Raw genomic sequence first — 27,131 nt, 5'->3', positions numbered from 1 at the left:
GAGAGAGAGAGAGAGAGAGAGAGAGAGAGAGAGAGAGAGAGAGAGAGAGAGAGAGAGAAAGCGAAAGGGACATTACCGTATTATATTCTCGACAGAACTCTGTATACACATACTTATTGGTGTTATTATCGTTCTTATTCTTATTATTGCTATTATTATCGTCACGCTATATTACGTATATTATTATTAGTGAACGAAACGCGATATTACGCGTCTCGAATATTATTATCAGATTATTACGTATGTCTTATTATATAGCGCGAGATAAATGTTCTCGCGAGCGGCGGGACACTTCGCGCATTGCTATTGCTGTGAGATCGTGAGATCAGATCATGCAAAGTAGGGACGAGAGCGAACACGAATAGTTGCGGAACAGACGTGAATAAATGCAGGCACGCGCTTTTCCTCCGATATGTGCATAAAAGAGACGAAAAGTGTAAATTTGAAAGCTTATATGGCTCAAGGTCCATTTGTTCGTGCTCGTTCGCGCTCTTTGTTTGATCACAATCTGAACGAACTTACGACGGTTAAATAACGCGTCGGCGTGTCGCGTCGTTATTTATTTGTCACTGAGATATATAATGATTTCATTATTTCCGTAGATGTATTATACATTGTAGGATCGCGCGGCAGGATTACCACGTGCACTTCATCGTGACAGCTGGATCCGTTAATTAAACGTTTCCTTTGAACAGAACGCGGCGCATCGTTTATCGCCGCGTTAGACAGTTGTCGATACATTATCGATACTTTTTAAGGAGTTAAATCGGGATATCGACGATAACTTAAACGCAAAAAGCTTCCTACAGCATACGAAATATACATAATACACACATGTAAAACAAATGCGTGGAAACGGGATGTTACATGCCGAAATGGAACGGAAGAATCTTTTTTTTTTTTTCTGAATCGCGCGTTGAAAATCGAAAAATCGCCTATACTACTCATTTGATCAGCTTTGTGGAATCCCCAGCTGTCTGTCCCTTGGCTTCAATACAATTTTATCCTCCGATTCCATTCACGGTGTAATATCCACGAAACAGAACGAATAGGCTATACACTTCGTGGACGTTCGAAGAGGAAAAAGGGACACATACATATACATACACAAGTCTACGATACGTTTATACTTACAGAGAAGTGGGAAATAGTTACGCACACGGGAACACGCACACAAAGAAACACACAACAAGCAAACACACCCAAAACGGTAATTATTAAGACATTACATTCTTCGAAACACGTGCGCGCCACTACTACATTGTTGATATAAATTGCGATCCATGATATGATTATTACTATATTTATGATATAATTATTATCTTGCATTGTCTAGTCATACGTTATTATTGTATAACTAACGATATTAATTATTAATTAATCTGTACTACCTAGTCGCATTATGTGTTGCATGAAGAGAAAAAAAAAAAGAAAATCATGAAAATTTCAAAGGCAAAAGAGACCGTGCGAGCGAGAGAACAAGAGAGAAAAAGTGAGAAGAACGAGTGCATGAATATAAGAAGAAAGCAAACGAGAAACATTCGGATAATAATTCGCGCGATAGTCACAACACAAGTACAATATGAGACGCTGAAAATTTTAATTATTTATTTGTAGTAAAAAAAAAAAAGTAAATGCGAGTAATGAAATAACGGTGCTATAACAACCGTTCCAATATAAATCTAAAAAGAATAATATAACAAATATTAGGAGTACTTGGTTTAAATTTCTCCAAAACACTGAATTTAGTCTACTTACATTTTCAGCGTTTCATATATTTCTGTGGAGGATGCGGAATGAGAAGAAGAGAGAAAGAGAGAAAATATGATGAAAGTGCGTAAGGGAGAAAAAGGGCAAGTGTATGAGGATTTTCTCCGCAGACATATATTGCTGATGAATCGATAATGATCGAGTTATAGCGATCAGATTTGCGATACGACAGAGGAAGGGGGAGGGGGGGGGGCATCAAACTTTCGTCGCGATTCTCTCGTCACGCGACACTCACGATCTTGTTGATCGAAAGATGGACTTGAGAATCGCATGGAAGAAAGCGGTCGGTTTACAAACAGTAATACACACTGGACTGCTAACTGCGTCCCTTTAACTGTTGCCAAAAAGTATGTACGAATATGGGCAGAATAATCTTCTATGTACTTTTGTGTATATATAAGAGCCAATTACAGAGAGACTGGTCATCTAACTTTGTTACCGTCTTTCTCTTACTTGAGACTTGTATACTGCACATCCATTTCGCACATTGCTTTACATAGGCAACATATGTACATAAGGAAAATAAGAGGAGTTAGTAGTCTAATGTATTATATAGTTGACTGTAAAGTCTTAGCTAGTCCGAGTCGCTCGGCGCTTTAACGAGAGAAGACTGATGATTGTAATTCGTTAAAATGCGCACGAGTTTTAGACTTTTATGCAAATTATTATCGAAGCATCGAAGCGACTAAGAGGCAGCTAACGACAGAAAAATGTGATTGATTGAATAATTAGATTCTTTAGGAACGAAGTGGAAAATAAGCGATTGATTCAATCATGGTGATACGAATTGAAAGAGACATCGTCATTGCAGGAATTAACGAATGATTTGAAAATGCTGGAAAAAGAAGAGTAATGACATCGCCGAAAGAATGTCTTAAAAATTAATGTGTGTGTGTGTGTGATGTTTTCTTTTAATTCGTATCTCCAAGATTTCTTATCACTTGTCGCGCGCGACGACGAGATCGATAGATCGAACGAAACGCGCGCGATAAAAAAAGACACCGAGGGATAGATCGCTATGTCTCGATCGATCGTATATCCGCAAGACGATTAGGGAAAGCAACTGATAACACCAGCAATTAAGTCGAATAATGATTATGATAGTGAGAGTAGCGAAAGGTAGAGAGAGAGAGAGAGAGAGAGAACGAAGAAAAAAGCGTAATTATGTCATGAAACACGCGCGCGCGCGTCGCAAGGCTTTCCGTGACGCACTCGTGCGTGCAGGTTTAGTAAAACAAAAGAAGGAAAAAAAGAGAAAAAATGAAGAACAAAACGAGTATTAAATATATGCGGGGGCCGTGGAGAGGAGGGAACCTTCCTTTTATCCATGTAAAAGAGAAAAAAGGAAAAGAAAACACCGACGGGCGTCCTCCACTATACTTTCCGCGACGTCCGTCGGCATCCCGTCGTCTCGAAAAGAATAAAAAAAAGAAGAGATAAATTTAAAGCAGAAGTAAAACGCGCGATATAAAGATATATATAATATATATACATATATATATATTATATATGTATATACTTGAAAAATATATGATTATATACATATACATATACATCATACACGTATACGCGGTTCGCTCTCGGTTTTCATCCGAACGCAGCATCCCTGTATCCCGCAAGAAACATCCCCTTTACGTGCGTCGCGCTTCTTTTACCCTTCTGTGCAATCGAAAACCCCATCCTGCCTTCCTGCTTTCCTCCCTCCCTCCCTCCCTCCCACCCGAGGAGAGCTCGCGGGCCCTCCCCATATTGCAATATTTGTACTTTTCCATGTTGAAACCTCGATATATAATAAATTATATTAACAAACTTCGATCGCCTGTCGTCTCTCGCATGAAATGTTACCTATTCATTGCGCCTCAAGAAATTTTCCTTGTCTTTTCTTTAGCTGTTACATATGCTTTATATAATAAGAAATGATAAATGTGGAAGGTTGGATAAATATAATAATAAGAAGAATTCGTATGTTTTTGTACATTTCTACGTTGCTTTTATTTGATAATCATTTGTAACGTATTTTCTCTGACTGTTAATTTTCCACAATTTTTACCTTATTTACTAAAAAACGTATTTCCATAATAATTAAAATAGCAACTTTGTTCAATTAGCAATTGAAATTGCTTCGTTAAAATTGCACTCAATATTAGATATCCATTTGTGATAAAGTTTCGAGAAAAAAATTTCAACCACAGCTCCCAGGTAGCAAGCTGTCGTCATTTTGACATCGATGGTTAGTCATTTTTAATTATTGACGTCATGTGACCTATTTAAGATGTAATAATAACGTTATCATTCTTGACCAATTAATGACATTATTATTTATGACGTCTTTACAATGTCATACTTGATGACGTTGAATAAATGGCCAATCGTCGACGTATTAGTAACGTTATTAATGGTCAATTAATAACGTCATATATTTATTCCGTTAATAACACAAAAATAATGACATCTTTTCAACGTCGACTTATGACATTATGTACCTGTGACAAATCCACGTCATTTTTACGATGTTCAAACGTCATTCATCATTTTAACGTCACATTTGTCATAAGAATGCCTAAATAATGACGTTAAATAGACGATACCTTGCTACCTGGGAGGGTTTTGGTCAGTATAAGTTTTTTTAATTTTCAACTGACAATCACTAAAACATCTATTTTTTCTTCTTCGGTGCGAATTCTAAACCTCTTATATAATTCTTTTTTATCTGATATTTTTCTGCAATAATAAAGAAAGTTTACGTGATTGTAAAATACTAAAATAATATTAAAATCAAAGCGACTCACCTGTGAGTAATTTGTACACATATAAAATTTGATTCCCCTGAACAAGAACACTAGGGGTCTTTTTACCAGGATCGTCGGTGATTGTCGCGCTCGCGCCAATATTCTGGCACTCTTTGCTGAATTCTTTCGGATTGATTCCGAACGTTTCTAGATTGTTTACCAATGTTACCTGTAATTTGTATGATGTGTAATCAGAAAAATAATTCTTGTATCAAAAAAACTACACGCCGATAAGATATTTAACAATGTATTAAGACACGGAAATAACTCGCAAATCTCAACTTCTTTGAAAAAAAATATCCGTGGAAGCTTTAAAAGTTATTAAATTCCTGTTTCATTTATTCTAAACCGTGACTTTTACCTTTTTCCCGCCTGATCGCACTGTTACTCTCATGTCGATCGGTTCCAATTTTCCAGTGTGCAACAAAGTATTTCCAGCTAGGGTAACCTCGTGCATATGCGTCATACGACCGATAAACTTGTTTATTCCATCCTCCATCGTTACAGTCACCTGATGAGCCTTAGTTCGCATAATTCCCGCCAATGGGGGATTCAATTTTAACGTTCTACAAAATTAACCGCTGTCAATGTAGAAAGATATGCAGAATCGAATTTATACGTGCAGCATTGTAGTCTTACTTTCCATTTTGCAGATCCTCCGCTTTCACGTACTCAGTAAAACACTTTCTGATCTCGGCTCTTTTCATTACGTCACCCTTTCTGCAATCATCACCATGTATTCGGTGTAAAGTGATACAATACACACGTTTATATACTACGACGATGTAACATTCAGCCACTTTTGTCATCACCACATAGAAAATCGTCTTTTCTGTAATTACATTGCGTCGCGATAAAGTGGCGTCACTCATCAAGTGCCACGCCTACCATACTTACTCATAGCCAAATTTTGAAAGGACTGGCAGAACGTCAGCAGTCACTCGGTAACATTCTGACACGACAGCGCTATTCGAAACCACTGGTTCAGCCGCAACTGGTTCTTCGGTGACAACTAATTTCCTCACAAGTGGATGATCAAACTAAAATAAATGAATAAAAATTTCTTGTATTCAATATTTCAAAGAGCTTATTTTCAAAAAAGTTTTTTAATCTTGTCAGAAAGAATCAAAGACAAACAACAAATGTTACCTTGATAGACAGCAATGTTTCAACACCTTTTGTAATGGATGTGTTAATTATTCCTTTAGCCTTCATTTCCGCTAGAAAAACCGATAGTTTTTTATACCGAGATTTCTTTACATCAACATTTTTATCCGGCGGACAAGCGGCTAACAGATGATTTTTGAAGAAGTTGGACGACAACATTGGCAAATCACTAGATTTTACCGTCGTTTTACACGCTTTCAAGAAACAGTATTCCAGTAGCGCGTCCATCTCTTGAACTGGATCAACTACTTCTGGCTCAACTATGCTCGAAATTTGTACATCTTCAATTTCTACATCTTCTTCTATATGTTCCTAAATAATATAGAAGCAATCAATTTATCTTTGTCTATTTTCAAGAGAATCTCCAACTTAATTTGAGAAACCTTAGAAATGTCTTTAACTACCTCGCTTGAATTCTCATCGGTGTTCAATTCATCTAATTTAACCGATAGAGTTTCAGTTTGATCTACGATTGCTTCTTGATTAATCGATTTGATATCTTCTAATGTATTTGTAGGACTGTCAACATTCGGTGAACCCAAATCAGGCCTCAGCGGTGGTTTACCCAATTGACATAGCATATCACCAATGACATGAAATACCTCCACGCATTTTCCATGTCCAGCTGCCATATACATGTCTTCACTGGAAAGCGCAGTAATGCCAACCGCGACAGCAGCCTGCAAAAGAAATATTGTTTTTCTCTCATATCAATATTTTTATATAGGATAGAACAAGCCTATTCTGTTATTTTCAACTTTAAAGTAATATAAAATTTATGGCAACAAAGAATACCTTGTTGCAATAACATGCTTATAACTACCTTATACAATCATGATTGTTTCTTGAGAATACAAGTGTGATCTTTAAATGTTCAATATACACTGATTAGAAACATAAACAATATCGTGACAAATGGATGAAATAGCCTTGCTCTACCCCATGATCAACAAGATGCAAAGATAAAATCTAAACCTTGTTTTCCTCAGTGTTAATTGACACTGGAGTACCTTTTGGTAGTTTACCAAAGCTATATAAGGTCACCGGTTCCTTCAGTATCAATCCAGGCAACATGAGATCTGCACCTCCTGCCAATTTGGATATAACTGGAGTGTGCGTAGTAAAAGTGTTTAATAAATATGGATGGTGCCATAATGTATAAATTGTAGGAAACAGCAGAGTGTCATATGAATCCAGTTGAAAGAACATGGGTATCTTTGCGACACAGTACACTTTTCCTACATGTCCATTGTGTGTCACTATTTTCATAATGCTGATGGCTTCCTTTTTAGGCAACAATGACTGAATCTCTTCATCCGATAAATTCGGATATGCCGCCAATACCTCCTCGCATAATTTTTTCCTGAAAAAGAGATAACAATAACGAATTGTTTCTCTTTACTTAGCGTGTACAAATATAGTTATTAAAAATAAAACATATTCAAATATATTATAAACATAAGTTTCATTTAAGATATTTGATTATTATAATCAGATTTCCAAATTCCTTTCTATGTTTTTTATTATCTGTAGAAAATATGTATGTAAAATATATTGATAAAAAGGAGACAATAACAAAGATTTGTTTAACAGACGAGTATAACGAGAACTACTGAAACAATAAGGATTACTAAAACGTCCGAAAAATACTACGAACCTCTCAGTTCCTTTTAGCTGATAATTGGTCTTGACTTTGAATGGCTTAATAAACATTTTGAACGGACGAAATTCCCAATCTCTCGACGAGTGTACGATGTTCAAACCTAACCCTGATGCACCCTGATGTCCCGTACAGCCAATACAGCGCCACATCCTTATTTATCCCCGTTGATGCTGCTCCGCGTATAGTGGAAAAATAATAAACGCTAGTAAAGTAGCGCTACCAACATCACGGATGTCGACGTTGATAATTCGACCTTTTGTTTCCGATGAAAATATTGATCTCGATTTCGAGCTGATATCAAGCGATGATATCGGCTTCAATCGGAGCAATTTGTCTTTTCTCGTATATTCTAACACTTAAAATAAATAAGAATTTAAAAATGTCGAAAAAAAAAGAAAAGGAAAGTTTGGAAATGGCCGGAAGATTCCATTATTATTGTTATTGTTCATTCTGTATACTCTCCTTCTTTCTTTTCTTTCTCTCTTCTTCGCACGAGGCCTCTAAAAAAGTGCAGAAACAATCTCTTATAACAATTTTTACATTTTATACTAAAAATGTAGATTAACTTTAATCTCGCTTTTATTCTTTACCTTTTTTTAATTTTTAAAACTGGAAAAGATAACAATAAGTGAATTAAACTGGAAAAGATAACAAGTTAAACTGAGATTTAAGTAAATCTGTGTTGATAGAAATGGACATTAGACTTTGCTCGAACTCCAATATTGTAAAATTTAATTAGCGATGAATTGTTTGAACGATCGTTTAATCGTATCATTGACTCTTTCTAATTTAATCCTTTTCACAATATAAATAATAAAAAATTAATAATTCTATGCATATTTTACAAAAACACAAATAATATTAAATTGATCATCTTGTTTTGAACGCTAGAGAGTGTAAACAAAGAAATACAGCTGATAGAAACACTCCCCTTCCCCGTCCTCCAATCGCGTGTCGTCGTATTCCTCGTATCATGCATCGTGTCCTCTTACGGCACGTGCAGCAACGTGCGAAACAGTAGGTGCGAAGTGTGCGCCGTGAGGTCGACATAACCTCAAAGCGTGTCATTATGCATAATCGAGCCGCGACGGGCGGCCTGCGAGTGTTTTGAGGTCGTTCACGAACGGAATCGCGTACGCACGTCGTCGCCTCGCCGTTCGTCTAATTGAAAGAAACGGGAAGACATGGCGATCGCCAACGTCTTACTGCGAATGGACATCGCGAGGTTTACCGGAGTCAGAGTGAGTTTTTTTCCCGGCACTTTCGCTTTTTCCCTTTTTATGCGCGGCTGTCATGATCGGTGACGATTGATCTATCCGTCCCTTTTGCTTATGGCCATCGATCTTTCTTATTCCTTCTTCCTTTTTTCCTTTTTATTTCGGCGCGCTCCAGAACGCGATCGCGCATACGTGTCACCACTGTACGTTATTATTATTCGTATTTTACATAATGCTCTTTCATAACTTTGCCATTGTACGGTACATTATTTTTAGTTTTATGTATACAACTTTTATATACTGACTCTCACGGCGTAATACTGTGACATATATTAATCATATTATTTATTAGAAGTCTTATATTTATTTTTTTCTTATCCACTCATTTGATGTCGATCTGTTCTTATTATCACGTACTGATAAATGATTTATTGATAAATGTCTTAACAAGCATTCTTATTTAAAGTTCTTGACACACTTTATAAAAAAGTTTTAATTTGAATTAAATTATCTTTGTGTGATAGTTATTTTTCTTAATATTTTTTTGATATATTTTTAACACGTCTCTCGTCATTTCACATATCTTTTCAATCTGTTTGCAATTTGCTCCAATAGACAATATTTCTTCATTGAGTAAGATAATTTTTACTTTATTTGTTGCACCGTTTTGATGCTTACTATGTTTTACGATTTTTATGACTACTCAACGAATTTTAAATAATGGACAACTTAAAAAAAGAACATACTTGCGGCCTTGACTTGATGATTAGTGATTACATTATGGCAAGCATCTTAATAAACAACACAATGTTAAAGCTTATTTATTTGCATTACTAAAAAAAAGAAAACAATTATGATTCTCTTGTAATATTTTGTCTATATTCGAATTACTTAAATTTCCGTTAATATTTTAATAATTTGTTAACATTGAGAATGACCGGTGTCGAAACGTTGAGAATGATCGGTGTCGAAACATTGTTTGTTGTTTATAATCTAAATATATTTTCTTTGTTTTCTCTCTTTTTAATTGTAATATTTTTATTTCGGCTCATTGGCCGTTAAATCATTTAATATTTATTATTAATATTTTTATTCCAAGAAAATACTTATAAATTTATAATATACTAAAAGAATTATTATATAATTTTAATAAATTTATATCAAATTGTATTTTCTTTTTACAAATTGCAAAAATACATGCTTTTGTATATTACTATGTTTTTAAATTAATTTAGAAATGTTTCATTATGAAAAGAAAATAATTTTGTATTTTTTTTCATACTACTTTAAGATAGAAATGTAAATCATTTAGTGTGATAAATGTTAAGTACTACACCTTTTCTAGTTTAAAAGTTTTACGAATTTAAATGTATTGTTAGTTTTAAATAATATAAATTTGTTTTTTCTCTGTCCCCAGCATTTAAGTACAAAACCAAATTTTGGTTTACTTTTCGACATTGATGGTGTGATAATTCGTGGAAAACAAATACTGCCACCGGTAAAAGAATCTTTCAAACGGCTTCAAGGGAACAATGGGAAATTTCGCGTTCCCACACTGTTTGTAACTAACAGTGGGAATTCGCTGCGTAGTCAGAAAGCGGCAGAGCTGTCAAAATGGATAGACGTCGAAGTCACGGAGTCGCAAGTTGTCCTGGCTCACTCACCGTTGCAAATGTTTGATTATCTACATAATAAACAAGTTCTCATATCTGGTCAAGGTCCAATAACAGATATAGCACGAGAATTGGGCTTCAAGAAGACTACAACTATAGAGGAACTAGTGAAAAACTTTCCATGCTTAGATTATATAAACGTAAAAAAAAGAAATCCAATTTGTGGTCCAATTGATCCAAATTTCCCACAAATCGAAGGAATTTTGCTCTTGAGCGAACCAATAAACTGGGAAACATCGTTGCAATTAATGGTAGATCTTCTAATTACCAATGGAATGCCCACGGGATTACCTACTGCTATTCCATATCCACACATTCCAGTGTTGGCATGCAACATGGATTTGTTATGGGCATCGGAAGCGCCGATTCCACGATATGGCCATGGTGCTTTTTTATTATGTCTTGAAAACTTGTATAAAAAAGTCACAAGTAAAGACATAACATACGCTGCTCTAGTCGGAAAACCTAGTGAAATTACATATTACCATGCCAATCAAATGCTCGTTAATCACGCCAAAAGCATTGGTATTGATAATGTTGATACGATTTATGCTATTGGGTGTGTATTAAGTAGTATTAAATAGAATTATATATATAAATAATTAATAAACAGTTTATACATATATGATTTATATATATATATATATATATATATTACAGAATATTATAGTGTATATAATCTACATACATTTTTACAGCGACAATATTAACACCGATATTTTTGGCGCAAACCTATATGACAAGTATTTATCCCGTTATGAGTCTGGAGAGGGGACTAAGTCTCGCAGCTTGGAAAAACTCCTTGGGAAAAACAAAAGAGATCCCAACACCAAGGCCTGCATTAGTATTTTAGTCGAGACTGGCGTACATCAACGAGATTCCAAGTTTATACCCGAACATAGTCCTAGGGATTTCTTACCAGTCGATGATGGTCTATGTAAGCCGGCATTTATCGTAGAAGATGTCGGGCAAGCCATCAATCTTGCGTTTAAGGAAGAGAAGTTTGAATAAGTTAGCGCATAATAGATAACCTTGGGATAATTATATCCTTATATCCTTGAAAAAAAGAAAGAAAGAAAGAGAGGAAGAGAGAGGAAATGTGCAAGATAACGTGAGTATTATAGTAAATAATTTTTTAGAAAATGTTAGCCTTCACTATAGACGACGTTTCGCAGCGGAGAAACGGAAAGCAGGAGAGGCTATAATACATTATAAAAGTTATATATTATTTTGCTCCTTTTTCTATATCTTTCTGATTCTTTTAAACTGCCTACTTAACAAAAAACGAACAGGTTTTAGCGAACTGTATCAATTAAAGAAAAGAATTACCACGGAAAAAGAAATAAATTTAGATTAATTTATATTATAGATAGAAAAACAAAGAACGATATTGCTATATTATTGTAAATACAGTTGAATATCCTTTACATGTATATGTACATATAAAGGATTTTTATTATAAACTTTAGTATATTTAGGACTATTACAGTAAAACTTGTTTAAACAACGGTTCGGCATGTGTTCCGAACATAATTTTAAAGTTATCTAACAAAATTTTATTAGATGATCGACGTTGCACAATGTACATGAATCATCTCTAAATATGCGTTGTTGTAATTAATTATTATATCATATAGTTGTATGGTAAACTGAACTAAACATATTTGGCCTGCAAAGTACATAGTGCATTACACCTCGTTTAATGCAAATCGCAAAGCAATGCAAAGCAACGCAAAGTAATATATGTAACGTTTTCATAATAGTTAAATAATAGACATAATTTCGATTCGATTGTTCTTAAAATTCGCAGCTAATATATATATACTGTGTCTGAGGATTATATGCAAAGTATAATCTATACTCAAAATAACACACACACATGAGTAGATCATATTTTATTATATATATACATATATATACACGTATATGTATATAGTCAGGTCTAGTCTTGAAACTAATGCAGCTTGTTAACGAATGCGAGTAAATAAAAAAGGTATAGAGAGATTTTTTGTTGCTATAATAGAGACTAAGGCTAAGAGACATTTTTGTCACGAAAATAAATCTACAAAAATTAATGAATTTTAAACAAAATTATCGAAAATTTATTTTTCGAAATTATATTTTTAATTTTTGGAAGTAAACATAATGTACGTAAAGTTTATAAAAATCTCGTTAAATTTATAACGGTTCTAGAACCGTTTCTCTACTTTAAAGATCTGAAGTTTAATTCTATACAGAGCAAATTCTTGTATATTCTTCTTAATTAATTTTCTTTTTTTATATAGAGAGTTTCGAATTGTGTAGGTAATAATTTAGGAAGGGATTATTAAACATTTTTTAAATTAATCCACTCTCTAAACTAAAATACTTATTCTTAAAGTGCCATTTGTGCGTGTTGAGACATCTTATGTATAAAAGTTATAAAAATCGCATGAATTGACGATGAGCTAATTCGAAGTTAAAAGCGCACATTTATATTTTGTATATACTCTTACACGACGCGATTGTAACACAACGATAAGATCAAATATAATCATCAACAACGCTTAATGTCTGTCGAGACAAAGACTGACCACTTAAATAGGGTTTAAACGAACATCGTGAACAAACCGGCTTATCATCCATTCGCGACAATGAGGTATCATCAAAGCTTCATCGATCACATGCCAATAAAAGTTCTGCCTCTATCACTAGCATTACATAATAATTAACGAAAAAAGAGATACACTATACTAATTGTAAGTACAAACACACACACATAGATACACATTATACATACTCGTACGTATGTGTGTGTGTGTGTGTGTGTGTGTGTGTGTGTGTGTGTAAAAATATGTGTATATAATCCGTAATAATTTTTGAAAATGTATTATCTACATTATGTAGATATATTTATCACACACACACACACACACACACACACACACACACACACACACACACACACACACACACACACACACACACACACACACACACATTTAAATAAAAAAATTCGATATGTATTTATGTATATTATATACATCATAATATATGTATACATATACATAAAATTATTGCATATATACATGCATAATTATGCATACTTTAGTATGATGTATCTCACTTATATTCAAGACAGTTATTACATGTGTAAAAAGTGTCGCGTTTTATCGAGAGCAATATCCATATTATATCTTTTAACTATATTAAATGTAGAATTCTCATGATGTAGAGTGTGACTTTTATGGAGCAAATTAGAATTTATTTTAATAAATTGCAGATTTGTTTATTTTACCCACCGTCTTTATAGTTTTTAAAAAATTGAATTCCATGAAATATTTTAATCATGTCAAATTTTTGTATTTTTACTTTTTTTTAAATTTGTGATCGGTATTCACTTCATGCAATGGCTACTTTGTAGGATGCACAATTTGCACGCTAGCCTTGTCAACAGTGTATAATTAATTATTCATGCTACAGACAACACGATGGTTGGGTCTCATGACCCTTGAGCTGAGCCATCAAACGTTCGATTAAATAATTCGATTGCAATCAATTTGGTAACGGTTTGGACGGCTAAGTAACTTCATACGATGTAAGTAAGTTTCCCAACCCTCCCTGATATTAGTCACGAAAGTTAGAAGTCGTAATAGCTAATTCAACCCATTAATATTTGAAATCTTATTTTCGCGAAATTTTTATTTCATATCTTTGTAATTTAGTAATAAGGGTGAAGAATGATACTCATTTAAAATATAAGCTCTTAAATTAATAATTAAGTTAATTAATTTTCTATTTTACTAGATGTTTTTTAATTTTCATATACACGTATATACTAAAATAGTTTTTCAAGAAATTATTTTATTAAGAAATTTTCCAATAAAAACTTCGATAATACTCAATTAATAAGTATCATACAAACAATAGAATGTATAATATAATTATACAATACATTCTATGTTTAATATAATTTTTAGTACTTACATACATATATTTAATATTTTTGTAAATTTAAGTTTATAATCCATGAAAACGTTTGATGGACACTACGAGTTACGATAGGAGGGTCTTTTTATTCACTTGCGTTTAATTAGCTAAACCAACAGCTTTATTGGTTTAGTTAATTAAAAACAGGTACTCTGATATACGCGACCTACATTTTATTGTTAACGGTTTACACACGCTGACAGGTTTTTAGTGTTCTAGATTGAGATCGGAGAAGTATCATAACATTGCGTTCCGCCGGACAGAACTGGCATAACCGGCATGACCAGCTTAATTCTGATACGTCGATCCAATTAGTATTACTTTCTAAACCGTGGACACAGCTCATCCTCGTACAAATATGTATTTATTCTGCAAGTTGTCAATTAATCGTCTTTTTTCTACATTTTTACAGTTACCAAAACTATTTTTTATCTCTTATAATATTTAATTTAATTATTTAATTATTAATATTTTCGTATATCTATTGATAAATACTGATAAACATTGACGAAACAAAAGATGGCGGGAAAACTCTGCATTCGAATCGTTCAAACTAAATTGATTTTATTTTCGATATAGTCATTAAATTTTACTAAATTGCAAAACAATTACTAAATTTTACTAAATTCTGCTGTATTCAAACACATCATGTAATTTTTTTTCAAGATACAAAAAACCTTTGATAGTCACATTACTATAAAATAGGTAACATTTGTTGGCAAAGACATCACTTTGAATTATTTAAAGATTATACACTCTAGCAGAATTTAAAAAAGTTGTGTACTTGTGATAAAAATAGACAAAACTTCACGACTTATCGTTTTTCCTGAATGCGCTCGTTGCATAATACAAAGGAATGCACTCGAAAACTTGCGTGATATATTTTTCAACAGACATAACAGCTTGAATGTACGGCAATTCCAGCGAGCAATGTCGGATTAGCAATTTAACAGCAAGGTCAATTACGCGTTAGCCCGAACTAATATATTAATAAGCTCATAAATTAGACGACCGTATACGCGATAAAAGGCGTGGGTTGCAACGCGCGTTTGAGATTAGAATTCGAAGCTTCAGTCCCACTTCGGTTGCATCGCAGGGTGAAGATAAATCGCTCTTCTTATCTCTTCTAACACATCTCAATTATTCGAGCCGTAGAACAGTAATCCTTGCGAAACGAGACGTCGCATTTATGTAAGCGAATAAATAATTAATATTGTTGGAGCGATAATTAGTAATTGGTTCTCCCTCCCCCCCCCCTCCCCTTCAATTTATCTTCATCCGGTGAATAGGTGCACGATGATTGAAACGCGAAAGTTTAGTTCTCACGAAGATTTCACTATCGTTTCTTCTTCTTTTCCTCTTCCTAAAAAAAAGAAAGGAAGATTTCCGCGTTTGATTTTCTGGAGTTGATGGATAATGTGGGAATTGTTTGTTGCGTCAGGAACAGTTGACGAAGTACGCACAGTATATGCTTTAATTAACACAAGTGTATTACATATTATATATCTTTGTATATCAGATACACGTTATATGTACACAGTGTTTGATGCACATCGGCAAGTCTAGCTTGCTTTTGGCTATTTAATTCTCCTAAATTTAACCCGAAAAAGATACGAAGAGCAGTTTTTTCTTCTTTTTATTTTAGCACACTGCAACTAACGACTTACGACAGACAGGGGAGAGACGTGGATCTTACGTAATATACTAATAATACATCATGTTCGCATGTCATTAGACTTGTGTTACAGTGGTCACTTACACTAGCGCAGTGGATATAATATCACGTGTGCAAAACGCTTTTACGCCATATTTTCCGTTTTTATGAGTATTTTCTGCCGGAAACTGTCATTTGATCGTACGCGGAAACTAAAATATTTACCTAAAACCTTGCTCTTCAGTTGAGAAAAGTCACTTCAATATGCTTTTTTTATAAGTATATGCGTTACCGATTATAATTATTTTTTTAATTCTATGATGTAATTTGCTTTGCAGTTTTCTTTTCGATATTCTTAATACATGATATTTCCGCAATCTTCCTAAGAACGTTATCAGTGTGGCCAGTCTCCGTCTAAATACACGTTTATATCAAACTACGCGCGATTTTAAGAATATTATCACGATTTATTCAAGTATAAAAATTCTTAATCTCACATATGTTTATCGCAAAACGCAGCGGTCTTACTTCGAACTAAGTATTAAATAAATGAATCTCAGAATCAAATATTCATATCTGAATCCCTTTTCTATTAATGTATTATTAACTTTAATCTTATTGTTAGTTTAATTTACTTTTCATCTTTTTGTAGTTTTAAGAATAAGAAAAGGACGAAGAATAAATTAAACTGAGATTAAAGTTAATCTATATTGATAAAAATGGACATCAGTTTCATTGAGTGAAGTGAAAATGCAAGAGAAAATAATGTGCAGAGAAAGAGTCTGGTATTTTAATATCAATTAATGGATAAATGGTTTAAATATTAAAATAATTTGAGTGCTAAAAGCATTTCAAATGTTTACGTTTGTTATCGTTGTCTGAATGACTAAATGCAACTCTCAACGCTATAGCGGGGCTAATTTTCTGGTGCGATATTGATAACAGGTAGAGACACGTCCTTGATTCTAGCATCCATCTAGCTTCTCGTCTCGGGAATTTCTACCGTAACACTTCATCGCTCTCTGCAATCTCTCGAGGTATTCTTGCAAAGCATCTTCCTGGGCTAACTCCCTCGCATTGTCGGATCGCGCGATGGACCGCTTCTGCACGAGGGCGGAGAGCATTAGAGTCACCACTGGTAGCGTCATGCCCAACAGGAAAGTTGGCGTCATGATATTTCTCAGACCATGCTTCTTGAAGCCACGATACAGCTCCGACCAGATACCGTCGTCCTGTTCTTCTTGATGTTTGCCTAACTTTCCGTATAAATACGGCCGGATCTTACCAGTCGTGGCGATGTAGTTGTAATAGTGAGGATCGTAGGACTGTGCGTACAACTGCGAATAATAGACGTCCTTGTTGGGAGGAGGTTGATCGGAGTCGGGAAACCAGGCGCTCGCATCCTCATAGGGAACCGGTGGATTGCTGAGAATAGGCGGTCCTCGATGAAGACCTGGTGGTTTCGTGTAGATCACTTCCAATGGTGCCTTGGCCTTGAAAGGAACTGAGATGTCCAGAAAACGATTAACATTGTGGATAAAAAATCTACAATTTTTATTCGCGGTAAGTGTATTCTACACGTCTGTTTAAAAGTCACTATTAAAAGAAAAAGTTATCAATTAATTATCGTTTGTAGTTAATTATTCTATTATGTATAAGAATGTCGATTTTTTCCGATAACTGATTATGATAGCATGTGACTGAGTAATGGTAAATAATCCGGGATGTATGAGGTTAAATTCATATATATACATTTAAATACAGTATCATTATTTATCATGTAAATTTTATTCAAGAATCCGCGAATGTATAAATCAATTTTTACATTTTTAATATTTGTAGTAAAAAGTGCTTATTCATTCTTTCTTTCTGCACAAATTGTTAAAAATATGCATCATGACGTAATACACACACATAATACGCATTCTTGCAATATCAATTAAAGGTCATACTTCTGCTAAACTAATGTTTACGCACTTGAGAAAAATATTTTTAGACATGAATAAAATAAAATAGAATTAAAATTGAATAATAATAAAACTAAAAAAAAGAACAAATTGGAGAGAATAAAGGGCAGTGGGAGTCAGGCGCGGAAGGCGTCGCGCAATTGAAAAACACCACTAATAAGTGACAAAAACGATTTATTCGAATAACGCTCTTTTATTATGATAGTAGCGCTCTTACATTATGTATAACATTGACTGATCAAGTATCAAAAGAGATCAGTTAATGCTATACATACACAGTAATAAGTTGTTTTGGCTTTTATGGATTGTCTGCTTTCTTTCATTCTATACCTTTGACTAAAATTTAATTAATTGATTATCTGTTTTTGATATTGACTGACCAGCATATTAAAAACCGGTTTTTAATTATTAGTATTGTTTGCGATGCGATACTTTGTAATCGTGGTGAGTTCCTTTATTCTCGGGATGATTTATTATAATCTTAGTTTTTTGGAAATTAGTTTTCACAATTTATTATTTCTGATTTTTTCAATTTTTCTTTTTTTTTTTTTCATCCATTTAGTTTTGTCTGTTATTTATTTTGTATCTTAATTATCACGACGTGGAGGAGCTCACCGTTGATTGAAAAATTGTATTGATTAGTTATATAAATTAGTTTGTTTCTCTAAAGAAGGCTAAAAATTAGCCGAAACATGTAAGAACACTACTATCATAATAAAAGAGCGTTATTCGAATAGTTTTTGTCACACTTATTAATGTGTTTTTTAATTGCGCGATGTCTTCTGCGCCCGACTCCTGTTGCCCTTTATTCTCTCCAATTTGTGTTTTTGAATTATAAGGAGTCTTAATTTTATTATTATATAAGGTTTAATAATAAAACTGTAATGTGAAAATAAAAATTTATTTTTTTAGAAAAAAATATATAATGATAGATATAAACACTCGATAAATGTAAATCTTCCATCGAGAACATAAAGTTTTTTCTTTGTTGAATCACAATTTATAAAAAAGTGTTATTCTCTCGCATCTAAGACTATTTGCCTCTCATTGTCTTCTCTTTCTAAGATATGTTTCCTCACCTGCGATTGGTCCTTGATACAATGCTGGTCCAATCCTAGGTTGCGCAAAGGGAAACGGCTTCCCACGTAGCCTCCTCATTCTTTCTCGCCACATTGCCGGCGTTATTATATCGTTCCTGGTTTGGAAAGCGGGCACGAGTGGCACTGGTTGCAGCATTTTCTGTCCCAGGACAACTCCGGCTGGTGTTCTGATTACTGGCTGTATCGCCTGTATCATGGCCGGTTGTCCTACATAGCCGTAAGTCTGGCCAGCAGACGGTAACAGTTGTTCCCGCTGATCAATCTGTGGCACTAGTTGCGGCACCAACTGGACTTGGTCTACTTGTGACGTTTGCTGCACCTGTTGCTGGTTCACTTGAGGGACTAACAACTGTTGTTGTTGCTCGACATGGGAAATTGGTTGAGGATTGAGCGGCTCAATTGTCTTCGATGATTCCTGATTGATGATTGCATCCGAAGATCGCGATTGAACCTCCGGCGATTGTTGACTACGAAGGTAATGATCGAGAGATAAGCGAGATTCCTCGGGTGTCTTGGAATTCAGAAACGTGTTCAGCGCGACCTCCGCCTGGCTGATCGGTGTGTTTCCAGAAGAGTCTTGAAACTGTCGAGCGGACGTATCTGATTGAAAGGTCTGAACCGAAGACGAAATCTGTGATTTGAGAAGATTGGTTTCCACCGCTTGATGTGAACGCCCATTGCTTTCGGGTTCTACAATCGGATACAGCTTCTGAGAATGAGACGATACTACAGAGTTGGGGAGGTCGATTGAAACGTCATTCTTCTTAGCGGCTCTCTCGGAAAGATTGCTTTCTTCTGCGATGTATTCGGTGTACTCAGTAAACGGATTTCCTTCGTAATTGAGTTGGCTATTCGCCAAGTCGATCGCGAGGACGAAGAGGATTGCGAGCCTCATCATGATCCTATAAAAAAAAATAACTTTAATGAATCTGAAATATAATATGAAAAATATCAATAATGTTATATAAGTTATCTTTTTATGATCGCATTTCAAGACCGAAAAAGATTTTGGCACGTAGTTTACAGAATCAAATATGTTTACAAATAAATTCACAATTATTTAAGTTACTATTATGTGATCCACTTCGATCGAAAAATAAAATTTCTTTCATTTAATTAAGTTCATCTTCATCAATATATTTCAAATTGTAATTGTTTATATCTATCATATAATAGCTCTCTTTATCAAATTTGCTGTATCGGCCATCTTTAAATCGTTATTATATATTTCAGTGAAACTTTGCTAACGACGAAATTTCTCAGCAAATTTTAATGACGAGATTCAGTCAAGAGAGTCGGCAATCAGACTGCCGCTATTCCAGTGAAACGAATGAGCGTGAGATTTTTAACATACTGGAGAGGAAAGAAATGATGCTCGCGCGGGATACAGCACATAATCACGATTGTCTCTTAATACTCGCGTAAGTGGAACGGGACAGGAGAATGTCTGCTCGCGGCAATTTCGCCTCGAAGTCCTTTGCCTGCATTATTTACAGCGGCTATCATTTAGTGACCGGATTCGACAGATGCGAGAGCAATCGAAGAGATAGATCGAGGCATTACAACAAATATGTATGATAATGTGCTTTGCGCATTTACAAGTCGTTGACAGCGTGACACTTTCATCGATCAAGAGGCGAGGAGCAATCAACGAAACGCGCGGGGACAATTTCAGTGATTTGCGATTTTATTTAATTAACCCAATTTGCCATAATGTCTCATTTTCGAATATTTTAAAACTTGTAAGATTTCTCCATTAACATATATTCAAAATTTTACCAGGACATTGCATTGACGGATCCCCAGGAAGGGGACACCACGACTTTCTCTTGAAATCTTCTTTTTTAAAAAACTACTCTGTAAATATAAAAAAAAAATAGATTCTATTATATTATTCTACTTTTGTTAATATTTATAATTTTAAATAAAACATTTTATGAATCATTTAAATAATATTTTTTCAATGTAATAATTTAAATAATAATTTAGTACTCTATTTCTTTTCATATTTGACCTTAAAAGAAATTTCACTTGCTGTAAGTCAATGCCCTCCCCTCCCTTTGACTCTAAAATTTCACTTGTTGCAAGTCAATGAGGGTCAACGCACTACTGGTACCAAAATTGTTCAATATTTCAGAACATCAAGATAATGTTACAGAAAAAAATAGACGTCTGATATTTTGTACATCACGTGGATATTTGAAACGATGAAAATATTGAGACAGGAAGCTGCAAGATACGGTGCATCGAAAGTATTTGCATGTTAAAACGTGACCTCGAAACGGAAGGGAAAAGCCGTTCTGCGAGAGAGTGATGAACAACACGAGCACGTTTGCCACGTGTGTGCTGGCCCACACCTCGAGGAGAGAGAGTATTTGGGCTTCAAGTTTACCCGATACAACGCGATATGCTCGAAAGCGTACGCGATCGCTGCGTCATGTTGGAGAGCGCGATGCGCGAGATGCACTCTTTTGTTCAATGCTTCATGTTTAATGGAGGAAGCTAAAGAATCCTGACTCGACAAATCTCTTTCAATTTTTCTATTCCTCGCCCGAATTATTTATTCTTTTATCTTATTGACGACGTATGTCATCAATAAGATAAAAGAATATCCAGTTATTTGCGACATTTGTTGAGAACTACCTACTTTTCTGAATCTCGAGATCAATCATGTAACTTTTTCCTTAGGGTGGAAACGTGAAACGTACAATTTTTTGTATGTATGTGTGTAAATGTATATACATACGTAAAAATGTTCACTTTTCACATTTTTGTTGTACAAGAAAAATTATATCAATACTCTGGACGTGCCGCCGCGTTGGAAAAATAATAACAATTAAAAGTTTTGCCTCGCACGTTGAACAAGTCTATAATTGTTCGCTAAATTAGCTAAATCATTATAACACGTGTTCATATATATTTAATTTTGTTATTTCCTTTAATTTTATTTAATAACCACGTTTGGACAGAAATATCTAAGGCCTAATTCACAGTTAGTTCTTACATTCAAGTCCGTCTTAAATTCAGTTTTGAGATGTCACGAATCAATCAAGGGCCGGTATTCATAGTCGGTTCTTATTTTAAGATCGTCTTAAGTAATGTCTTAAGATGCTAATGCAGCTGTCTGATTGGTTCATGACACCTCAAAATTGAACTTAGGACGGTCTTGAATATAAGAACTGACTATGAATACCGGCCAACGACTTCATTATGCATCTCAAGACATTACTTAAGATAGTCTTGAAATAAGAATCGGTTATGAATATCGGCCTAAAAACATATGTAAAAGAAGACTAATATATTTAACACGAGAATTAATCTCTTCATTTTTCAAATGCCAACGACTTAATTATACGTCTTTTTGTCGTATTATAACCCAAGATAAATTAATTTCAGATATATTATCGCGCGTTAATATTTCAGTTTTACTGTTACGAATAACGACAGGAGAAATATAGCTTTCTGTGCGAGTGTCTATTCGAAAATTAGTTTTTGACGCAAATTGTTCTACGACTTTATGGTCATTCCTTGCGCGATTCTTGTTCCATTGGCTATTTCGCAGCCTTTCTAAAACCGTTAATTCCATATTGGGTATTCAGTGTACGACCGAAATTCAATAGTGCACTCATATCAATCTAATTTATCGCGATTGACCCCAAATTCGGTCAGGCATCTGTAGAATGGAACATATTGCTCCATTCATTCATCCTATACTTTCGATCTAAGGTCGAGAATCAATAATACACGAAAGCGAACCACTCATGAATATTTAATTAATTTAATATTTCATTTCTATTTTTCTCAAGCAACTGCAGAGTAGCACCTGCTAAGCGTTGAAAAAGCGCTTTTTTGCACTTTTCAAACTGTGTTAACGCTTCTTAGGTGCTATAAGCTACTTGGGATATTAAAGATCATATATCTTTTGGATTTTAATCATTCAGTCTCATTAACATATATCATACGTCTCATTATCCTAATTTATTCGTGTTACTTGAAATTTAATGGTTGATGACAAGAATATACAATATTAACAGGAATATATTAACATAAGTAGAGATCGAGATATAAATTATAAATAAAGCGAATATTGAAAGATATTGAATAGTATAATAGAATATTTAACGTAAATTTTGCGTGTTTCCTCTAATAACAAATATATTGTGAAAGATTCATATTGTTTTCAATTTACAAAGATCTTTGATATCATACGTAACGATAAAACGATCCTCACATAATACGAGTACTTTTCAGACGCACTCAACTCGCACATAATTAGTCGCTATCTTTACCGCTCTGCACGCTATCATTATAATTATGATCGCATTACATTTTTTGTTGCATCATAATTACCTAAATTAAGTAACTGTCACAAACTTCTGGACTTAATTTTTAAGTGGTTCACTTTATCAAATTTATTCCTATGGAAAAGAATATTCACTTGATTTATGTGGCACGTTTTTCATGACACTGCATTCAAAGAAGAAGAATCACTGTCGCGGTTAATTAACATAATGTAGGATGTAAAATAGTTTCCGAAATCACTCGGGCGTTCCAAATTATGATTGGCAAAACATTAATCCCAATTTTTTAGTAGAATTCTCCAAACTTCATTATACATGTATATTTTTATATCCATTTATGCGTGTATTTGTGATGACGTTGAAGCAGAGGATTTAGCGTTTTACAAATTATTATATTCAATATTTTAGGATATATACCGTAAACGGGCACAATCTATGTAGCACAGCGGTGTCTGCAAAGCACTTAGGAAGCGTTTAAGCAAGTGACATAAGCGTTTTCTGAACACTTTCCTGGCTATAGTACGTGGGAAGCGATAAATGAGATGTACTCGAGAGTTTGATTTATTTGAGAGATCCCGAGATTAATGCTTGATTTTCACCTAAGGCGATAATTCGTCCCAAGATCGGCCGCGACAACGACGTGATGCGCGATCGATCGGTCAGCTTGCCCGATCGTTGAACTTGACCTGATCACCTTACCGCCAGCCGAACGACCGTACCTTCGCCCTTCTTAATCGCGACCGCACGCGAAGAGACGACGAGTCCCATCGGTCGGTGCGGCACCAGGAGTACTGAGATGCCGGGACCAACCAGCCGGGAAAGGCATTCACTTCGCTTCAGGAGCAAACTCCCTACCTTGACACCTTGGCCGCGTCGGCAATCGCCAGTTTACCTCATATAATTACTCGGCTATTCGTTCATTCTGTGGGAGGACCGGTTGCAATCAGGCCAAAAAAAAAAAAGAAATCGGTAGACGAGTCATCGGATATTCCCAAAACATTCCAAGGTTGACCGACCGTCTAGTCGACCGGTATTTCCGGAAAAGGATGTTAGCGAGAGCAGGAATCCGTGTGGGCGATAACAGATTATATACAGATACTATCTATACGTATGCAAATGAATAGAGCGAAGGCGAAGGCCGCCTTCGTAGTCTTCCTTCTTCAGTGATAGTTCCTTTTCAGGAGGATGGAATTCTCTCGCGAGACAGAGAAAAAAGAGAGAGAGAAATAGAGAGAGTGCATTCATTAGTGACTTAGGGCAAGCCCTGTAAGAACTAATAGAATTTAAGTTATAAAAACGAGTTAGGCTGACATTCGTAGTTGATTTTTATATTGAGACGATCTAAGATCTCAAGCCATCAAGTCTTAAGCCATAAATCAATCAGAAGACTATATTAGCATCTTGACACATTACTTTAAATGGTCTTAAAATAAGAACGGGCTTTGAATATCGCCCTAAATATAGCAAAAAATATGAAAATTATACCGATAAAAACAGAAAAATAAAAATAATGTGAACAAGGTATAATAAAAAAAAAACAAGAGCAAAAGCGATTTATAAAATAAAGACATAAATATACAAAATGAAGATGTAAATGTTTAATTAGCATTAAAAAATTAATGCTAATTAAATACAAAAATTCTTATATTATTTGGTCAAAGCAGGATCCTGTGTGAATTTCTTTATATCTGTTTCTGTATATATTACGTGCCGAAATTTAATTATTCTTATCGGTCTAAATTCATATTAACATTAATTACCGAACTTTTTAATCGTTAGACTTTGTTCTAGTTCAAAGACTCGATACAATTAAACTAAATTTCATTTTCACAAGATTAAGCAGTGATATTGTGTCGCGCCCTACTAACTTTTGATTATTATACTGTGACAATTTTATATAATAGGATGAGCATCAGTTAAAATATGGTGTAAAAATGAAGTTCAGTTATTCGATCCTTATCTGATATTCATCGATCATGGCGCACGTTCCTCAAAACTCACTAAGCCGGTCTTCGCAATCATAATTCTCCGAGTCAATGGGGCATAACGCGATAATCGCATCTTTGGATCGAAGAAGCTGGATGAGTACACTGTGCCGCGAGATCCGGTCGACGGCAGTGCCACGGGAAGCATACGATCGTTGCGCAATGACAAAACGGTTGCAGACGAATTGTTTGCCGAAGGTCGCGAGTCGAATAACGGTCCTCTACGGTTAAAGACCTACTTAGGGGCACGGAACTCGAACTCAATTCGCTTATCTGACCCCCCCTGGAGCCGGGCTCAGGCGGACCCGGCCGACCTGCTGAGATTTGTTTAGCCTCCATAAGCGTCGCGAACGGGGACAAATGCGAATTATCACCGATGGAAGTGTCCTCGTATCGATGAGACTTCGTGACAGAGGGACGAGATATTATCCGCGCGTATGAAATATTTCGCAGCAATCGTGTCAAAGCTATCGCTAAATTATTATCTGCGAAAGCACCTCTATAGGGGATTGAAATTAGTTCTACTTAAATAATATTTGCCATATACTTGGATCATTTTTATCTTTGAATGGAAAGATTGAATCATATATTTCTGATGTGTTGTAATTTGAGAACTATATATACAATCTAATTATGTAATATACGCATATAGCAGTCTATTAAATACTGAGAAAAATCATTTTATCGAGATATTATCAAAAGTTATTACAGTTGAATTATCACCCGATTGAAATTAGTTATTTGCTCGAATATAACTCTTGTTATAATTGCCAATTTGTTCTTTTTTATTTGATCAATAATTACTGAATAATTTACTCGAATAATTATTTAAAGATCATATTACCTCATTTTTATGAAAAAATTTAAATAATTATTTTTGAATATATTTACTGATGAGTAAATTCTCTGATAAAAAAAATTAAATCTAATAAAAGAACTAAAAAGCTCCGCAGGATTAAAAAGAAGAAAAAATATATACAATGATCAAATACAATCACTTATACGGTACGACAAAAATAGGATACGTCCTACAAAGCATTACTTTAATTTTTAAATTCTTAAACTTTATCTATATGTAACCCTATATTTTTATGCAAATAAATTATACGCATTGCTGAATAAGTATATTTTCGAAGATAAAGCGAGATACATTCTTTTTTATCTTCTTCCTATAAAATAGCAATAGATAAAGATCGTTCTAAATTCTCTTATGTTCGAAGATAATTTCATTGCTTTCTATATCTGTTTCCTCTGTTTTTTTTGTACACGTGCCTTAAGCAAGTGCCATATATTAAATAAGCAGTCTCCAGAATTTTCAACGTAGATAATAACAAGAAATTGAAACTTCATCCTCTTCTTTTTACCCTGAAGGCTAAAGAGCTTACTACAGATGGAATTATTTTCTGAAAGGGTGCAATCTATAGTGATTGATTAAGTGTGCCAGATCGAGGCGCGTTTGAAAGCCAGCTCGACAATGTCGAAAGGCAGCAGAAACAAATCGCTGAAGTTACCGTTCGTTAATTCCGCAATGTTCATCACCGTTGCAGCCTCAGAGCTGCGCGCCAACATTTGGACCAAAATGCGATCCCCTCTTCTGAGCCTGATGAGATTTTAAAAAGACTATAAGTAATACTTTGATGTCACGCTACAAAAATATACAGCATTTATTCTCATCTCACCTAACACATCGCGATTGATAATACACTAATAAAAAATTAAATGCACTAATTTGACACATTGACTTTAGATTAACTTCGGACAGTTGCACTTAAACGATAAATATACGTCTACGTGAAATAGTCGAAAGGAATGTTACCACGTTGTAAAACGAGACTTCGAACTTAACCCCGATCGTAACCCCGCGCTCATTTATCTA

General features: G+C 34.6%; 3 protein-coding genes across 3 annotated transcripts; 1 reads left to right on the top strand and 2 right to left on the bottom strand.

The window, feature by feature from the left end:
• Window positions 1-3,764: 3,764 nt before the first annotated feature.
• eIF2D (eukaryotic translation initiation factor 2D) lies at window positions 3,765-8,802 on the bottom strand. The gene is made up of 10 exons (XM_018547487.1): window positions 8,621-8,802; window positions 7,384-7,744; window positions 6,702-7,089; window positions 6,131-6,406; window positions 5,709-6,038; window positions 5,457-5,599; window positions 5,199-5,279; window positions 4,921-5,125; window positions 4,560-4,728; window positions 3,765-4,491 (listed from the first exon to the last, which is right to left on the bottom strand). Exons 2-10 carry the CDS (start codon window positions 7,536-7,538, stop codon window positions 4,427-4,429), a joined length of 1,812 nt encoding a protein of 603 aa, XP_018402989.1. The 5' UTR covers window positions 7,539-7,744; window positions 8,621-8,802; the 3' UTR covers window positions 3,765-4,426.
• On the top strand, window positions 8,349-11,649 carry LOC108779925 (cat eye syndrome critical region protein 5 homolog). Its single transcript, XM_018547488.1, has 3 exons — window positions 8,349-8,630; window positions 10,024-10,838; window positions 10,978-11,649. Exons 1-3 carry the CDS (start codon window positions 8,574-8,576, stop codon window positions 11,288-11,290), a joined length of 1,185 nt encoding a protein of 394 aa, XP_018402990.1. The 5' UTR covers window positions 8,349-8,573; the 3' UTR covers window positions 11,291-11,649.
• A 5,029-nt stretch (window positions 11,650-16,678) lies between these two features.
• Window positions 16,679-20,348, bottom strand: LOC108779835 (uncharacterized). Its single transcript, XM_018547343.1, has 3 exons — window positions 20,218-20,348; window positions 18,949-19,871; window positions 16,679-17,406 (listed from the first exon to the last, which is right to left on the bottom strand). Exons 2-3 carry the CDS (start codon window positions 19,865-19,867, stop codon window positions 16,868-16,870), a joined length of 1,458 nt encoding a protein of 485 aa, XP_018402845.1. The 5' UTR covers window positions 19,868-19,871; window positions 20,218-20,348; the 3' UTR covers window positions 16,679-16,867.
• Window positions 20,349-27,131: the final 6,783 nt, after the last annotated feature.

The sequence above is a fragment of the Cyphomyrmex costatus genome, unplaced genomic scaffold (genome assembly GCF_001594065.2).
Source record: "Cyphomyrmex costatus isolate MS0001 unplaced genomic scaffold, Ccosl1.0 scaffold639, whole genome shotgun sequence".
Lineage (NCBI taxonomy): Eukaryota > Metazoa > Arthropoda > Insecta > Hymenoptera > Formicidae > Cyphomyrmex > Cyphomyrmex costatus.
The sequence above is the reverse complement of the archived record's forward strand: the minus strand, read 5'-3'. Positions and strand labels throughout refer to the sequence as shown.

Bases quoted from the DNA above. Each gene is read 5' to 3' on its own strand.
- eIF2D (XM_018547487.1), bottom strand. From the start codon at position 7,538: ATGTGGCGCTGTATTGGCTGTACGGGACATCAGGGTGCATCAGGGTTA. The intron at 5,600-5,708 runs GTAACATTTGTT...CATTTATTTTAG, and splicing joins AAACATTGCTGTCTATCAAG to TTTGATCATCCACTTGTGAG. The intron at 4,492-4,559 runs GTGAGTCGCTTT...TTATTATTGCAG, and splicing joins TGTGTACAAATTACTCACAG to AAAAATATCAGATAAAAAAG.
- LOC108779925 (XM_018547488.1), top strand. From the start codon at position 8,574: ATGGCGATCGCCAACGTCTTACTGCGAATGGACATCGCGAGGTTTACC. The intron at 8,631-10,023 runs GTGAGTTTTTTT...CTCTGTCCCCAG, and splicing joins CGAGGTTTACCGGAGTCAGA to CATTTAAGTACAAAACCAAA. The intron at 10,839-10,977 runs GTGTGTATTAAG...ACATTTTTACAG, and splicing joins GATACGATTTATGCTATTGG to CGACAATATTAACACCGATA.
- LOC108779835 (XM_018547343.1), bottom strand. From the start codon at position 19,867: ATGATGAGGCTCGCAATCCTCTTCGTCCTCGCGATCGACTTGGCGAAT. The intron at 17,407-18,948 runs GTGAGGAAACAT...TGGACATCTCAG, and splicing joins GTATCAAGGACCAATCGCAG to TTCCTTTCAAGGCCAAGGCA.